General features: G+C 37.8%; 1 protein-coding gene and 1 non-coding gene across 2 annotated transcripts; both read right to left on the reverse strand.

Moving 5' to 3' along the window:
• Positions 1-378: 378 nt before the first annotated feature.
• On the reverse strand, positions 379-497 carry LOC143847593 (5S ribosomal RNA). The gene has a single exon (XR_013235123.1). It is a non-coding gene; the product is annotated as a 5S ribosomal RNA (ribosomal RNA).
• Positions 498-5,155: 4,658 nt separating this feature from the next.
• LOC143892862 (SH3 domain-containing protein) lies at positions 5,156-18,139 on the reverse strand. Its single transcript, XM_077397771.1, has 10 exons — positions 17,796-18,139; positions 16,364-16,486; positions 13,135-13,204; positions 12,858-13,003; positions 8,213-8,314; positions 7,858-8,055; positions 7,696-7,758; positions 7,443-7,532; positions 7,283-7,357; positions 5,156-5,435 (listed from the first exon to the last, which is right to left on the reverse strand). Exons 1-10 carry the CDS (start codon positions 17,853-17,855, stop codon positions 5,316-5,318), a joined length of 1,047 nt encoding a protein of 348 aa, XP_077253886.1. The 5' UTR covers positions 17,856-18,139; the 3' UTR covers positions 5,156-5,315.
• Between the last annotated feature and the right edge of the window lie 979 nt (positions 18,140-19,118).

The raw sequence follows: 19,118 nt of genomic DNA on the forward strand, positions 1-19,118 counted from the left end.
CTAAATTTAGTTAACCTAAATAGTGTTTTTTCTTTTATTGGGTCTCAGAAATCAGGTGACTGGAAAGAAAGTACTAGTTCAAGAATTCAGGCTTTTATTCTCATGGCAGTACATTGATCTGGAAACGAGGTTGTCGTTCTTCCAGTGATATCAGATTTTGGCGTGAGTTTGGATCGGAGAGATCATGTCGGTTGCAAACGATCTAAAGCCTGTTTTTGTTTGTGGCGTTACAAGAACCGTTTGCTCTGAGAGGAACCTCGGATCCTTTCGATCATCGCCTCCCTCTTTAACTAAAGTGTTCTTCATATTAAGAGATGGAGCCTTGAAGATATTGGGTTTCGTATTTTGGTCTTTTTTTTTAATCTCTTAAAAGAAGCAAGGGTGCAACACGAGTACTTCCCAGGATATCACTCATCACAGTACTACTCTCGCCCAAGCACGCTTAACTTCATAGTTCTGATGGGATCTGGTGAATTTGTGCTGGTATGTTTGCACCCTAGTATGCTGGTGTTGTTGTATGTATAGATGCATGCCATACATTCTATTTCTGATGTATTTGTTATTTAGGTGATTGGGTTTAATTATTGGGGAAAGATTGATAGATAGAATGTGGCTTTCTTTCATCAGAAGAGATAATCTTGCTGATGTAAGAGCAATTAGGGAACTAATAAGCTTTTCTTATATCCTTCTTGTTTTGAGTTTTGGGGAAATGGTTTTGGTATAATAATATCTACAGTGAGACTGTTTTTTTTGTAATGTGGGTAACCTGAAATGGTTTTTGGTCAATGTTACATGTTGTTGACCTTGCTTTCCAGATTGTATTCATAAGGAACAGTAGCCCTTTTTCATTATATTTGATTATTTCTCTTAGTCATACAAAAAAGTGGTACACTGTATGGTGAATATAGAGATGAAGGCCATGAATCTTTGTTCATGGAATATTAGTTTATCCAGAGGTAGGAGAGGGGCAAAGATGGCGGGAAAGGGAGAGAATTGAGAGGGCATGAGTGAGGAGAGGGTGAGAAGTGGCTGAAAATAGAGAAAAGAAAAACTATACGCAAAATTGAGTTTTTTCCTATTTTTCTGCCACTTAAAACCATCTCCTCCCCTCCTGGCCTCTCATTCTCTCCATCTCCCACTCTTTCTACCTCTCTCTCACCTTGGCAAACTAAATTTCCTTGAAAAAAAATCCAGGGTGGCCAAACATGGCTGAAATGTATTACAAATCTGGTAAAAGCTTGCACTGATCTAGGTTAGAATTTGTCAAGTTCTTTGGTAATTAAGAAGTTGCAGCTGAAGACTACAGGATATCATCACTGGAGATAGAGCTTTCCTTTCTATCAAATTTTAAGTTGCTGCGGTATTTTTGCTCGAAGTACTTTACAGGTATTGCAGACCAAAGAATCTATATTTTGAAAGACTTTAGAGATTCTTTCATTATGACTAAATGGAATCATTGTTGGATCAATATGAGCTGCCATTAGCATTTTATGCAGGATCAAATGTTCAGAAAATGTCATTTGTAAGTTTTAGATATACTTATATGTTGATCAGTTTATCAATAATTCGAAGGAAAATTAATTTCGTCTCATGATTTACATTTTTCTCAAGAATCACAAGAAGAAGAGGAAACTGGGAGAAGAATATCCCTGAGAAACTCAGCACAAAAACCAAACTCAAGGTAAAACACTAATATCTCACTTAATAACTCAAAGCACAAGATGTTGTTAGCACAACTTCAAGGTGCATCAGTAGACGAAGGTTACTAAAAGTGAAACTTCACTTGGAAGAACTGACAAATTATTCCTTCATTTAAATCATCCATATCTGTAGAAATTCTTTGTATCAGGAAAACCTATTGAAAAAGAGAAAAGATTTTTTTTTGCCGGGAAGGTGTCATGATTCTTAGGGTACATTAGGCTCTAATGGGTATAAGTACACAAGTAAAGGTGGAGGCATGAAGGCTGGGAAAGATGCACTGATTCTTAGGAAGGGAAAGAAGGTCAATAATCTCTACTTATTTTCATGGGACGATCAAAATCAGGATGCATGATGGGGCACGAGAATGTTAGTAAATGTTCAACATGTCCCGGATCTAAAAAAAATCTAATCTCTTAGGGTAGATTAGACTCTAATGGGTGTCAGTACCCGACTGAAGGTAGGTCATGAAGTTGTAAAGGGTTCCCTGATTCTTATGAAGGAAAAGAAGGCAAGGGATGTCTATGTATTTTCAAGGAGCATAGTTATACGTGGAGCAGATGTGTTATGATTGTCGGAGATTATGTCTATTAATCTAATAGGAATTTTTTACTCGAGAGAGGAAGACACATGGGGAGTCAATTTAAGATATTTGGGAGTCGATTTATCACTCCCCATTTTTTATTATAAATTATTATGTAATCAATAATAATAAAATTATTCCGGAGAAAAAAGTTTAGAAATAGCCTGTTTAGAGATTGAGGCAGGCCAGAAATCGTGTTCTCCTTAATGGCGATACGCCTCAATCCTTCACTGTCTCTTCCATAGAAGTAATCGATCCCTCGAGCTCATTACTGCCTGTATCACCCAAAATTAATATGGAAAAATATATGAATATCAAAGGAAAATAAAAATACTTTTTTCCTGTTGAATAAGGTAAAGATTTGTGGGCAAGAGATGTAAAAGAGAGGAAGAAGTCTGTTTAGAAGTGTATGAAAACTTTTTCCTAAAGTTTAGGAAAATCAAGAGAATTAATTTGTTGTTCCTACAAATTAGGTAACAACAAATTAATTCTCTTGATTTTCCTAAACTTTAGGAAAAGCAAAACATCTTTAAAAATCTTAAATCAGTAAATCACAAAAAACCTAACAATCATATGAGAATCTTGATTCTAATTCGAATCAATTATGACATATGCAGATGAGCTATAAGAATAAGCGAGGTTTGACTAAGTTCAGTAAATGAGAGTTTCACTATGGAGACAAGACTGGAAAGTTAGACTCCTATGTGCATTGCGTATTTAGAAAGGAATGAAAGGTGAAGTTTAGTGTGGATCAGCATCACACAAAGACACTTAACTACATTCATTCAAACATATGGGATCCCTTTAGTGCGTCCTCCAAAGGGGCTCCCAATATTTTATGTCATTTGTAGACACTGCTCAAGGGTGATTTAGATATATATCCTAAAGACCAAGGAAGAGATCTTTGTCACATTGAAGTGATGGAAAGCTATAGTGAAAAGGCAAAGTAGGAAGAAGTTGGAGCGATTGAGAACTGATATAGAATTTTATGAAAATGGTTAGAGAATTTTGAAGAGATGAAGGCATTGTCAAACTACCCTTGTCAAAGGATTTCTAGGTAGAAGTTGTGACCAAGAATTATTTTCTACAACAATCACATGCAAAACTCTAGAAAGGGTATAGTGTGACAACCCTACTGATTATTCTAAGCTTAGTTTGCTGCTTCATTGCTTATATTCATGTTAAAAATGATAAATTAGATCTTAAAGAAGTGTATCTATGAACAGGAGGTAAAGGGGTATAAGGTTGGTAACTTGACCCTAAGGTGAACGGTGCAAGAGAAGTGTCTCATTTGAAAGAAGTATCCAAGGAGTGATGGCCCTTTCTTACAAATATTGCCATTGAGTCATTTCTTGGCTCCAACTTTACCCTTTGTACAATGTTTTTTGAAATTAAATGAATCAAGTAAGGTATGGTTTCGTTGAAGCTACTTGGAAAGGGTCAGACAACCATGACTCTTGCCACTTGTTCCTTATGGTCCGTTTGAATTTACGTATTAGAGAAGCATTAGGAAAGGAAAAGAGATTCCCATTTCTTTACCGTGTTAATAGAGATTTTATATGGTGCCCGAGCACTGAAGTCCAGTGCATGACTTCACGCCCTTGTTATTCTATCCAACAACAGCCCATTTTTTAAGAGGCTGCTGTTGGATCAAATATCAAGGGCAGTCCTTTTGTCGTACAGCTCACAATGGACTTCACGCTCGGGCACCATATAATTTCTCATTTAACATGTTTTAGGATAGAATATCTTTCCTATTTATACAAAACGGACTTCCATTTTCTAACACTCTTCTATGTTTTAACTAATGGTCCAAGTTTATACAATTCCCAAAAGCTCTCAGCAGCAGTTTAAACATATATGACAAGGCGAGTTTGTGCCGTTCATCAAAATATGATCGTGCCAATATCAGTTGCCTGTACATATTGGTTATCTCAATACAACATACAGACGTCTTTCGATCGAATCGTTATGAGAAGTTTTTTGGGCATAGACTATCAAATGGATGGTTTAGATCACCTGAATATATGGGTCCCACTGTTTTTCTTTTTGCTGCACTCGTTTGAGGGCAAATTCACTGTATAAAAACTCCAACATCTAAATCAAGTGGATAGTATTGTCAGTAAGACTTGGCGATGACTCATCAGCATATCAACGACTCAAATCACTTCATCACCATTTCCACATGACTTTAGGCATTTTCCAAATGATATCGACACACCCATAAATTTAGGCATTTGCCACCATTTCAGTTTGCCATACTCGATTTGCTTTTTCTCTTTTAGATATATGACAAACAAACATGGGTGCTGAACATAATTCTATGGGTGTTTATACGCAGCCCCTTTATGAGAATTTCACTGATCCATCATTACAGAGGGTGACCTCAAGAACCACTACTATGATTCCTTATAATTACAATCCGGCCCAGGTTATTATAATCTTGGATGTGACTTCCATGGTACTGAGGATCACATGACCGGTCTTCTCTCTTTCATTCACCCTTTAATGGAGAGATACCAAGGTGGCATGGCCCTCTCCACAGTTTCAAGCCGAAAGTCAAGAGTCTTGAGGGCAGGAATGAGAGCTTTTCTGGGACCAAAAATTAAATTCTAGGTGGAAAACTAGCCGTTAATCGGAAGTTTGAAATCCCACAGATCAAAACCAAATTTCAAGGGGTGAATCAGTGCAGAGAAAGGCTTGTTTTCTTCGAGCCGAAAGTCTAATGTTTTGATGGCAGAATGACAACTTTTCTGGGACCCAAAAATCGAATTCTAGTTGAAAATCTAGCCGACACGGATACTTTCAAAACATTAATCGAAACCCCACAAATGAAAACCAAATTTCAAGGGGCGAATCAGTGCAGAGAAAAGCTTGTTTTCCAAACCCATGTTCCATTTTTTAAAGTTCGTAATAATAAATATTTCAGGAAAATTCATGTAGAAGGTCTAACAGCATATGAATTTATTGACATCACGTCAAAGTTGTCGTTAACCTCAGACGCACACCCTGATATTATGGAAAGATAAACAAACTAGAACACTTCAGCGGCCACTTTATTGGTTGGCATCCTTTGGCGTTTCTCTACAAATGCTGACGGAAACCACCCTCCCTTACCTCTGCATTCTCCTTCCGACCATCCTGATGGAGTGACCTGAGTCAACAAAAGCATCACTTAAAAACATTAGACGGGTAGACAAGAAAATTTAACTTTGATTTAGAGTCATGTTGATGTAGATTATAGGCCCAATAAGAGGCATATTTGCTCATTAGGATTTATTTTTCATGTTATTTAGTTTCTAGGATTTTATTTTCATATTTTTTAGATTTTAGGGCTTTTATTTACTTTCCATGAAATTTATTTTCAGTTGCCTATACAGGCCTCATGTATTACGGATTTTATGTTTTGGATGAAAAAAGATTGATTGGCTTCTCCTCTCTACAGGTTTCTTCTTCTCCTCTTTCTCCTCTAATTCTTCCTCTTCTCTTCTTCCCCTATTCTTCTCATTCTCCTAATTTTCTCTTCTCTTCTTCTTCCTTCTTTCTTCTATTTCTGTTCCCGGTCCTATATCACATATAGGCAATTCAAAATAACCAGAAAAAGTGTGCCGACAGAAGGGATAGACTTGCTAGTGTAAGTTCATACAGGAGAAGGGTTTAAAACCAAAACACACCCGCTACAAACTTCAATATCCTTATTCCATGATTTATCTTGCAGCTCAACAAAAAGAAAGAAAACAGTTAACCATGAACTTAAAGTGGCAGTACCTGACTTGAATATGATACAGGAATCAATAATGAAATGAGCAAATGACTTGCAGTAAAAGATCCATTTCAAAAAAAAAAAAAAAACAGATTCAAGATGCTCTCTGAAAGGTCATAGGTAGCTAATCGAGTGAATCTAGAAAAACCCAGTTCATATCAAGCAATGTCACTAGTTTCAAAGCAACAAACGAAGACCAGTATTCTCTTTTGGGTACCTATGAATTTTTCATAATAGAATTTCCTGGTGTGGCATTTACGGGTGAATTCTTGATAAAGATGCATGATTTTTTTTTTTTTTAAACTTGAGCCTGAAGGACAAATCATGATCATGAGATGATGCATCGGTGGAGGAAATAGTGAAATACCATCATATTAGTCGTGGCAAGCATCTCAGTTCAAATCTTCTCGGCCTAACATCAGACGTTTGGGACTTCTTAAGTGACATCTCACCAAATTCAGGGAAAGATACATGGAATGCAACTCTTTTATGCTACAAGTGACAATTTCATCCCACATCTGGTTTCCTTACTCTTTAATACACCCAATTGCACAGGACCACAGATAAAGGTTGATAGATGTCCAGGAACTACAATTAAAAAAACCAGACAAGCTGATGATATAGACATTGAAATGCTTTCGAATGTCTACACGATAAGCCTATCTGCTTTATGTGTTTGTCATGGAACAGTAAAAAAATTGCCTTCTAGGAAAATGAAAAGGATTAGCAATAGAACTAGCAGTACACGATGCTCCATCAAAAGATGCTCAAACTACTGTAAAAGTACACATTCCCCCCTGCTTCCAGCAATAGGTAACTTTATTATTTGTTCTATTTGCCTTCAAAATCAGAAATACAATGTACAATAACAAGCATTATAGATGCTTTCATGTAGACTCCTGTAGATGCACCGAAACATGAAAGCCATGCAACTGAAAAGTTTCCAGTGAGTTTCTTAGCACTGGATATTAAGATATTTCTCAGAAGCAATTAGAATGGTATGGTATAACATTTTCAAATAGAGAATGATATCCGCACAACCACATTTTGATAATGGCCTAATCATTTAGTTTTACATTTCTTTCCATTAGCTTCTTACTGCATACTTGAAGTGCTATCAACGTCCAATAAAAAAAGTGAAACAACGTGAGTAGCACCATTATCAAAATAACACACAAGAAAGCTTAAATTGTGCGTGCGTGTGTGAGTATAATGCTAAGAAAAGGAAATGAAAAGACCTGTCGAACAACAACATAGTCGCCTACATCCAAGCTCAGTTCCTTCTCAGATGTGGCGCTAAAAGCATGTGTTGCCTGCATTAATTAACAAGAGAACTTTACTTTTATGGCATGTAAAACCTCAAAATGTACATTCCGGCATCTGGACTCCAGTACTTACTTCAGCCAAGAAATACAAGGCATTTTCCGAGCAGCTAATTTGAGGAGCTACAGGAGGTGCAGAATCTTTCCGTTGTTTCTCTGAAATCATCTACAAGCACGTTCATGGAATCATAAAAACCCAAATATTAAAACGGCCCACCAAAAAAAAGGAATTATAAAAACCCAAATATTAAACCCTTTTTTTGTAAATGCCAAATATTGAAACCTTCCTAGATATTTTTCTTCTTGTAAAAAAATAGGCAAGAAGTCACCTCGGCTTCAGTCTCATCGAGAATTGCAGCAAGTCTCTGATGGTACGTCTTTTCGGCCTCAACCTTCAAAAGGCCATAATTAACAAAATAGTAAATTCCAAATCTGGATATGCTCCAATTAGATCAACTCTGATCCATAAGAAAGGCTTCACAAATCCATACCAAGGCTAAAAGGCGCTGGAAGGCCAGCCTTTGCTGTTGTGCTTCAATGGCAGCTAGGGCAGCTGCTGCTTCTTTTCCTAGAACTGCCATGTTTGCTTTAATTTCACGCATTTTAGATTCAGCTGACTGAAGTTTTACTGTATTCTCAGAAATGCTAGATTCCCTTGCTCGTGCTCGCCTTCTAGAAACTTCCGCTGCCTGTTTACTTTATGAGGTCAATTGGAATTATAAGGGCATGATAAAGCTAAATTTTGGATAAAAGTTAATCCATATGTTGGTGTTGGTGACATAAATGTATTTATCATTAAAAAAAAAATATTTCCAATAGGATGTTAAATCCAGCTGTTTGATTTACCTGCACTTCAGCCTCTTGTCTCATTCGACTATAACGTTGAGCGAGATGGCGTGCATCCTCAAGTGGAGCACCATTGGCCATTGCTCTCAAGGGTTCTAAAATCTGCAGTTGCCAACATGTGTGAAGTGAAAGCTTTCATTGTAATTAACTTTTAAGAATAAAATCTCACTTTCGGAAAGAAAAAAGGCTCAAAAGGAGAAGGCATAGATATCCATTCATATCCAAAATAAACACAATAATTTAAATTAGTGGTAATGTACTAAAATATAGTCTGATATGCAGAACGATAATTGTTGAACTACATGATGGATCAACCACACACCCATTTTGTATGGAGAAAGGAGAAAGTAGAAAGGAGAGAAAGATGAAGGGAAGATAACTTGTGTAGGTTGTTCACTCCAACCTTATGTACCATATGCTTTGACATAAGTGAAAGTCATATAATGTGTCACTAGGGTCATCTAACAATGGGCTCATCATACAAATGCAAATCTACTTAAGATAATAACTAAAGAGTTACTCACTAGGATCATCTAACAATGGGCCCATCATACAAATGCAAATAGACTAAGATAATAACTTAAGAGTAACCATTCAAAAAAAAGAAAAAATAATTTAAAAAAAAAACAAAAAACAAAACTTAAGAGTTACACCAAAACATTAATATGCATCTCCCTACACTAACTTAACTTCTAACACTCCCCAAGGAAGACTATAGGTATCATATGTGCCCAGCTTGGGACACATACTCCTAAACTAACCTCCACCATGAGTCTTTGTAAACATGTTCACTCTTGCACATGTATGAGTCATCACATGAAATTCAATATGTCTTCTACCACAACCATGATCTCTCCCCGACTCAAGGCCACATATTCTGAGTAGATACCAATTCTTAGGGTCTCCTCTTGACACAATTCTGAGCAGATATCAATTATCAGGGTCTCCTCCTGACACAACTTCTGTAAAAAATTCAATAACCGCGCGAAGGAATCTACACAAACCAATACTTTTGTCTGAAGTTTATAATAGCCCACATATGGGCTACATAGTAGTCCGAAGCTCAACCATCTACACGTAACTCATATACACAAACAAACACCAAGATGAAGCTCTAACAACAATTGCAACAAATACAACCAATCACGACAACAACCACGCATATGAAGAGCACATCATACGAATCGGCACACAACACCACATAGAACTACCTGCGCACAACAATATAGGCTCAGTAACAGAAACTGAATAACGACAACACCTCTTGAAACCAGATTTACAATCGCAAAACGGAAATTTTACAAGTGCACAAATGTTATCGTAAAACACCTTCGATCACAAAATGCCTTGCGATCATAAAACGTCACCAAGAGCAACATCTTGATCATAGCCCTAACACGTCACATGAACATCCCTTCTATACGTGTATGATTGAAGACACATAATACTTCCAACCTCACACAACCACACAATAGCCACGAAAGAGGGAACAACAGCCTCACGAATGAGCAAAATTTCACTCTCTACAAAAACATGACAGTCCATAGACAAGAATAGCTTCACGGAAGATGAGCAAATACCTTTTCTGATTATTGGCCTCATATAGATCATGAACAAGATCATGGCTCAAATACCATGTTGAACTACATGATGGATCAGCCATACACTTCGTATGGAGAAAAGAGGAGAAAGTAAAAGAGAAGAAAGGAGCAAAAGATGAAGAGAAATTGTGTAGGTTGGTGGCACCAAGCTCATGTCTCATATGCTTTTATATAAGTGAAAGTTCATAGTTACATAAAGTGCCACTAGGGCCATCCAACAATGAGCCTCATCATACTAATGAAAATAGGCATAATATAATAACTAAACAGTCACACCAAAACATTAATATGCATCTCCCTACACTAACTTCTAACAATAACTATGATACCTGATTTTAGAAAGAAAAAATATGAGGACACTTTGGTAGATTCATAAGCAAAATACTGCACTTACATATTCTCCGTGATTTCTGATATAAGAATATAAAAAAGAAACCTCTAATAAACATGTTGAACATCAAGTGTGTATGAGTCCATGACATTATATGGTAAGCCAAAGGAAGGATTTGGGGGACTGAAGCAAATGTAATCTCCTATGCATCAAAGAAATCAAAGGAGAAGAATAAAGATCAAGCTAAGAAGAAACAAGTGGCCTATTTACGTGTGCGGTTAAAATTTTGGCCTAATCTCATATTACTATTGAGAGCCCCGCGTTGGAGCAAATGAGTTGAAACTTGACACGGAAGGCCATTATCAAGTCAACTACTTATGGCACATATTTGGTGTGAAACGGGTCATGTTTGCTAAGGTTTTGGTGGCCAGGAGAGGACTGATTTGTTAAAAACTGCAAGCTGATTTATCATTTTCCTTTAAATAACTTGCAAAGGTCACTTTTCATAATTTGAATTACTTTATTAGCACAAAATTTTGTGCAGAGGGGCATGAGAGAGCGAGAGAGAGAGAGGGGGGGGACTTTTCTTGGCCTTTTTTTTTTTTTTTTTTTCTGTTGAGACTATTAGGGGTAAGGGTTTACCCTCTCCTTTTTCAAGAAATAAAATATCGGTAAAGACGATTCCGTTGCAATTAGGGTTTGCCCTAATTCTCTTTCTCTTTCTCTTTCTACTTATCTTCTTGGATCTATTGTTTGTTGTATTTCATTCTTCTTCTTTGGTACAAGTTTGTATTAGTTGGTATCATAGCCCATTTAGTCGGTGAATTTCATGGGCCACAGCGGGAGGAGAAAAATCCATCAAACCAGCAATATTATGAGTCAAGGGCAGTTTCAAACAATTGGCTGGGAGACTTTGCTAACGATTGGAGCAAGCGGGAATCGATTTGCGTGCTCTGCAAGATTAGCCACTTGATGATTGGAATTATCAAGATTTTGTAAATGGAGGAGCATAGCTCTAGCAACATGGGTGTGATGGATGTGATAAGGAATCTCGCGGTCAAGTGGACATACCTTATGAAGAGGAAAATCCAAAGAAAGTAATTGATTTATTGGCTGAAGTGGAAAGAATTTTTTAATTTCTGGAGATGTGCAAAGCCAAAAAGGTGGAGCTTGACACTATCAAAATCAAGGGCTACGCATCTACATGGTGGCAACAAGTCCAATAGGCTTGAGTTCAAATTGGTAAGGACAAAATAAACTCATGGTAGAAGATGGTGAAATTAATCCGGTTCCAACTTTTGCCAACCAACCATGAAGGAATCCTCTATTATCAATATTACCAAGAAAATAGGATGGTTAGAGAATACACCAACATCTTCTATCGTCACAAGTCCCACGTTCAACTTTGAGAGATGGAAAACCAACTATTGAATCACTAAATCAACACAGTTCTTTTCTTACATAAGCATTCACTAGCCTAATGAAGGTGCTAAATAATACTTCTGTAAGAAAAGCAATGTGATGATCATGGTTTTAAATTTCGGCCTCGGTTGGGACTGAAACCGAAATTTCCCGAAATAGGAATCAGCATCACAAAGGAGCTTTCAAGCAATTACTCTAGTCTTGAAAAGGAATAAAGGACTTCAGAACCCTTTCACTCAAAGGAATTCCTCAATTAATACCTTTTTAATGGATTTCGGCTGAAATTTTGGTTTCAGGTGAAGTGGAAACCGAAATTTAAACCCATGGTGATGAATTGATCATAAACTGCTTCTGGGGAATTTTCAGTCAAATCTATGTACCACTTCAACTGGTAGAGGTGAGGAGAGGGCTAAGAATGCACCTTTGTGGTCTATACCAAATCCCCCATGAATGGCTGCATTTTTTTCTGCATAGCAGGTTGCAATAAAATCTTAACTATTGATCATTTGATCAATAGAAATCGAGCCATTCGGAACTTGTGTTGTATGTGCTTTAATGCAGAAAAACCAGTGAACCATCTCCTTATTCATTGTCCAGCTTCTGATGAATTATGGAATCATATTTTCACCCTGTTTCGCTGCAGTTGGGTGTTTCATAATTCTATTGAATCATTCATAGCTGCATGGATTGCCCTATCCTGGTCATCGAGAGGGAGAATGCTATGGAAACAGTCGCTTCCAGCTACTTTCTGGACAATTTGGTTGAAAAGTTATGGGGGGATTTTTAGAAGGAAAAGCCCGGAGTTGAAGACATTAAAAAAAAAGTCACTGGGAGATTGGTGGAGTGGGCTGTAATGACGAAATGTTTCGATGGAGCCATGCAGGTCTCTAGGGTCAGAAGAAAATGAGATTTTATGCTTGTGTAGGACTGTTTGGTTCTGTTTTGAAAGGGTCTGTAAGCTTAGTGGTCTTCTATTTTTCAATCTTTGTATGTCTTTATTGTCTGATCAACTTGGTCGGGAATGTGCTGTACTTGGACTGTTCTAAAAATTTCTTGCAATTGTTCAAAATTAAAAAAAAAAAAATACGAGATGTGAAACAGGAAAAATGCATGGTTTAGATATCAAGAATACATGATTAGGTAGTGCCCTGTGCCCCAAGGTGCTGTAAAACACATCAGATTGCCTCCCTTATCTACGGAGACGGGTAAAACACACTTTGTGATAGAAAACCAAGGTGATCCAATTATATTCCCTCTTTATGAGAGAAAATTATAGAAACATAATGCAGACCTGTGAAGATAATACTCTGTTGAAGTCTTCTTCCTCCTTCCCCATATGACCTCGAGCATCACCATATAGAGATGCTGCCTTTGCTAAAATCCCAGCGCTGATGTTCTCACTAGCATATTTGGTACAATCCTCAGATAATTTTGTTCCTGAATTGCATAAAGATAAACCAGATCGGATAAATAAGTATCTCAAATACAAAAGCAGAGAAATTTATTAACCACTGGTTTAAAGTGGTGGATTTCTCATGCTTAGTTGAATGTGATAGCATACACCTCACCTATTTCAATTTTCTTGATTCCTACGGTTGTAAATGCTTCAGCTGATCGAACAATGTCCTTCTGAAAATCCTGAAACATGAACATTAATTAAGCACAATGTAAAATTAAAAATAAATTAATTCGATGTTTAAAAACCAGACCCAAGTAATAGTTTGAACCAAGAATTAGGAACACAACTAAGTTTTATGAGAAATGGAAGGTGGGCTGGTACAATATCATGAGATCGCACCAAGCTAAATTGTAATAACATGACATGTTTTTGAAAAAAAAAACATTTTTAGTTAAATATGTTATTACAAAAAATGAATATACAATGACTAATTTATCACGATCTATAATATACAATGATATGCTTGACGGGGATCTTAGGCACCCGTTTCAGACTAATTCTAGACTTGGTCACTAGCCGAAGCCTAATGAGTGGGGGCCGGCCCAATAAGTGGCATAATTGACCATTGAAGATTTTATTTTATTTTAGTTGAATTTATTTATTTCTTTTCAATTGCCCATATATATGGAGGCCGGATGTATTGGATGAATGGTTTTGGGACAATTAAGTAAGTGCATGTCTGCTCCCTCTTACAATCTCTCTCTTCCCTCCTAATCTTTCTTCTTCCCCTTTCTTTTCCATTTCTCTCACCTGCTCTGCGTCGGATTGGGTATTTTTGGATCATTAAGTTTCAACAGAGAAAATCATCCCTTGTTCGCGTCCACCAAAGTTCGATTTGTATTTTTGGATTTTGGGTTGAAATCAACCGAAGTCCATTATTGTTGAGTTCACTGATTATACATAACTCAGTCAACTAGGTTCCTGTCAGTGAAGAAAAAAGTTTGCAATCCATCAGCCAACCATCATCGTTGGTGTGATTCATCGTCATCGAAGTACGGTCAGTGGATCATCCCATGCCGGCAATCAGGGCCCACACCAAATGTAGCCACCTCGGGCGGATTGCCAAAATTAAACCAGTTCGCTAGTCATCACCACCAGCCCAGCCGGCCCCCTGACTCGGTTGACGCCGCTTAGGGTTGAAGCCCCTCTCTCCCATACAGTTTCTTCAACCCCACTCAGCTCGGTCAATCCACCACCCTGTAACCACCACACCGTTCGCTCGCCACCACAAAGGTGCCACTGCCCATCATCGCATGGCCCAGCCACAATTGACGGCCACAGCTTCATCCATATCTAGCCGCAGACAGTCCGTCATTTGTTCAAAAAGTAATGTGCCCGAGCCATTGGACCTTTTCGTATCATTCGTAAGTACAACCCTAATGCTTATTTAATTGACTTACATGCTGATATGAATATTAGTCCCGTCTTCAATGTGGAAGACCAAATTCCTTATTGAGGTACCTTTGAGGCTCCTACTTTGTCGACAAATGTTTCTGCAAGGTCGGACTACTAGCTCTTCCGTTCCAACCCCAGAGCCTGCTGTTCCACCGATCCTGACCAGATCAAGACTATAATTGCTGATGAGACTGCAGCTTCTTTCTTTCTTCTTTGAAATGGTTGATATTTTATTAATTAAGAAGGAATAAGAGCCCGACCGAGGGGGTCTGGGCTACAGATGAACTATAGAAACAAGGAAGATGTACAGTAAGCATGGTAAATATAGAGCTCAAGGGGGTAGGTGATCGAATAGCTCCAATCTATCCCCGTTGACCCCAGCCCGAGTTAGGCAATCCACCTCGGTAATAGCTGACCTCCTGACGTGCTTGACTCTAACTACAACACCTGCTAGCCGATCATGTATCTCGTCAAAGTATGCCACAAACCTCCACGAAGGGGATGTTCCATCCATCCATCCATCTGATGGGTTTCTTAATTAGTAGGTTATTGTAATTAGGCTTCTTGTGCTAGGATTTATGTTTTAGAGTGTGTTATTGGGCTGGGAAACAAGCTTAGATTTAGTAAGCAATAAAGGGTAAAAGTCATTTATTATAGATCAGATATATAAGTTGATCTTATTGTAAACACACTTTTACTATTTCATAGTATTGTTCTAGTTCCATACAAACAACTCTAGTAAGTGTTTGATTGATTTTGTTCTTGTTTTCCATTGCAGATTGCTTGAGTTTCTGCATATCCATTGCATTTGCATACGTGAATCTTGATCTAAAAAATATACACAAAATATAGGCAGTTGAAGAATAATCTCCTGCATGTAGCCATGCCGACTACTAATTTGGAGCATACACACACAAAAGTTAAGAAAAGTGTGGATGTCTTCTAGATGTAGTTAAGGAGTATGGACGCATCGCGAAAAGATAATTGGAGAAGTTTGGCTACTTTTGAGATTGCTTCTGAATTATTATCAATTACTATTTGTAATCATTAAAATTTCATAAAGATAAAAATTTACTTAATAATTTATTCACAGAAGAGTAAATTTTTGTTCCGCTTGAGATACCCATTACTGTTGAGCCATTTGATGTTGAGATTCGTATTTTATCATCCGTACTTTGCATCTAAAAATTATAAATTAATTAATAAAAAAATCAAGAGGACCAGCTTGGAGTAGGGGGAGTGTTGATAGATGACGAGGGAAGAACAAAGTGGGCTTTCTTAGGCCCGATTGAATTCACCAATTCTAACTAGTCGTAGGTAAGTGCGGTCCTTCAAGGAATGAGGATCGTGGACAGTTCTATCCTTGACCGTTTGATTATAGAGGGGACTCCCTAAATGTCATTGGATGTTTGTAAGGGAGCCGCCGCCTTCATCCTTGGAGATTTGCTCATTGGTTTGATGAGATCCACGAGCGGCTGGATCGCGCGGCTATTTCTTTCAATCATCTAAGAAGATCTACAAATTCTGAGGCGGACAGAATAGCGAGGTCTGGAGTGGAGGAAAAGGGGGCGGGGAGTTTTGACTTTCTCCTTCCTTGAGGTTTCCTTTGTTTACGTATTCTATTTGATGCTTTTAGTTTGTATTGACCATCTTGATCACTGGGGGTTTAACCTCCTCTTATCTCTAATAAAATAGTTCATCAATCAAAAAAAAGGAACAGATTCAAATGATGAACACTGCAAAAAGTTAGGAGTTGTTTGAGCATATCACCAACCCCGGTTTTTTTTTTTTTTTTTTTTTGCATCTTGAACCGGATTCATGTCACATTGGGATAACAAAAAAGTACCATTCATGTCACGTTGGGATAACAAAAAAGTACTAGATAAAATGCTCACAATGTTCTAATAATAAAGAACTACTGTCCAACAATATTCCATTTATACCTTGCCTGAACGAGTAGACCTGTACAGCTTCTCTAGTTGTTGGTGTCTCTGCATCTCAATCTCATCTATAACCATTACATCAGAGCTTTCATAACCAGTCCCACTGATATGCTTTATTACAGCCTGAAATATAGTAACAAAGAAAATAAATGAGTACCTGTCCTTGTTTTACTATATCAAAAGTCAACAAGCTAATTAGTATGATTAGAAAATAATTATAATGAAAATATATCTAAAGGAAGAGACAAGTCTAAATTGAATAAAATTTCATAAAAGAAGTAAATTCTCGACCATGTATAATATTAAATCAACAAATGTTACCTCAATAAGTCACTTCTGAATGAGTTTTCTCATGTCACTTATTTGTACTGACATGTGATACAAGGCTAGGCGTCAAGTCCCTCAGACGATACTAATTTTACGTATTGTTCGAATCTCCAAGAATCACAGTTCAGTGTGCTACTATAGAGCGCAAGGTACCGATTCCAGATTTTGGGGTGTCCAGATATTACATGGAATCATGATTTCTTCATGAATTTACACACGAATTCACTATTGATGAATCGCTAGTCAATGGTGCGGATAGCGGTTTTGGGCAGGGCTGGATCATATTCGAGCTGATTCTGGCCAACATCGGGTGCTATGTTATAAAGTCATGGTGTACTACTTTTCTCTGACCTATTCCCAGTTAGGAGTTAGGACGAAGCCCCTCCTGTCGCAATGGTGTGAGGCGTCAGGGGCTGTTTGCTGCCCACTGTAGCCTCCCATTCTGCTTATTCTACCAAAAGCCCACCAAAGAAGTGGTTCAATGTACCAAGTCCATGGGAGGGCAGGGGCAACATGCCTACTACATAGTCCAGAATCATACTTTGCATTCTACTATCAGATCAAGGTATTTCCAAGTGTATTGTTCTACAGATACAGAGCCTTGGTTCAGAATCGATATCAATTTGGTTTTTACCATATTCAGCATCATTATTAAGTGGGTCTTTTGTTTTTTGTTTTTGTTTTTTTGGAAATGGACCAAGTGGGTCTTTTGTTATTCGATCATTTATCAATACACAGTCGATTCTTTTCTACATCCATGAGAATACCACTCTTAAATCTTTAAAAACTAGTAACAAGATCGGCATGGGTATTGCTGGATTTGTTGATTAGTATCTAAAAGTTTGGCATACAGTGTTGAGATCTCACAACACAATTCAAGCAAAGGCAATAGCACATACACTAGAAACAACAGCAAGAATACTAGAATTTCAATCTCATTGCAAAAAAAGAAGCTCGGCCATTATCAAATAAAAGAGAAATCGGATAACAAAATAGGGTTTTCTCATAAGATGGGGCATTTCTGATTGGATTTATGATTTTGAAGAAACGATGATTTTAGTTGGTGGAGTGGGAATAGAAGAAAATGAAAGGGAAAAAAAAAAACCTGCTGCTGTTTGGCGACCTGCTCCCGCAGCTTGCTTGCTTGTTTTCTAAGGGCATCCATCTCAGAAAGAAAAAACTTTTCTCTCTGGCTTCAATTCAAGGAAAAACTTTTCTCTCTGGCTTCAATTCAATTCAATCCAATAGAAAGGTCGACTTCATGTTTGTGTTTTGTTGAGTCGTTTACGCCAACAAAAATCTCTATTTGTCGATCCAGCTCGTCATATCTTTGCGAATCTAGCTCGTCTATCCTTCTTGGTTTGTCGTTGAAAATAAGAGATTGACCGATATCACGGTATAATGGGGGAAATGGTATCCACGCTCCTATATTTGATAATGGCACTCTTCACTTTTGTTAAACTTTAAACACTTTTACGATGGCATTTTGGTAGGTTTTAGCCTTTTGGGAATTGAACAAGAGATAATTAGAATTGTACAGGAATAACAGAGAGCTTGAATGGGCACCACGAAAAAAGTTATCAAATATGGGAGTGCAAATATCAATTCCCATTTTGTGTCTCTCTTTGTTAGTCGCGATGAGTGATTGAACCTCTTAGAATTTTCAAAATTTAATCCGAGTCTTTGATCAAGATTGGTGTGATCTGAATGCTAATCCCGAGTGGCTACAATTTGGATCGTGGGATCACACTCGGATGTGCTCCAACAGCTAATGCTCGATGGGGTGTGATTTGGAGCGTACGATCGTGTGACGACAAATAGTCTTTGGTCGGGTGTAATCTGGATCATTGGATCACGACTAGACGTGTACCAACAATCAAGTGTCGATTGGGTGTGATCAGGACTGCATATTGGTGATCGGTTGTGATCTAATGCTTACGGGGGAGGGGGAGGTCTTTCACTTAGGCCAACAGTCACTCCAGAGACAATCGGACCGTAGAAACGTGATTTGGAGCGATCTAACAGTCAGATAAGCTTCCCGTAGCGACCCGGTGCCATAAAAGTATGCTTTTCGAATAGAAAAGACATCAGGTGGTCTAGGAAAGAACTATACGCCATCTCTTTGCAAGACCATATGATCATTTGCAAGATCATATTCTAAAGTCTCCCAGAATTTCCTCTTTTATTTTGTTAAATTTCTCTCCAGTTAATGTTATTTCTACAGAAGTAGTTGCTAATTTCTTAAAGTCTTGTTATACCAGAGGCGTTTTGGGTTTTGTTTCCGCTTGTGCATAGTGTCAAACTGTCAACAAACATTAGTAGAAAATCTCTACTTGGCCTTCTTGTATCTTGGAGGCAAGTTCGTAGATGTCCTTTCACATCAAATATTCAACCGATGGGACCAATTATTGTCTTAAAGAGTGTGACG

The sequence above is a fragment of the Tasmannia lanceolata genome, unplaced genomic scaffold, assembly GCF_043159265.1.
Source record: "Tasmannia lanceolata isolate RefF3 unplaced genomic scaffold, GAP_Taslan_0.1 ptg000015l, whole genome shotgun sequence".
Taxonomy (NCBI): Eukaryota; Viridiplantae; Streptophyta; class Magnoliopsida; order Canellales; family Winteraceae; genus Tasmannia; species Tasmannia lanceolata.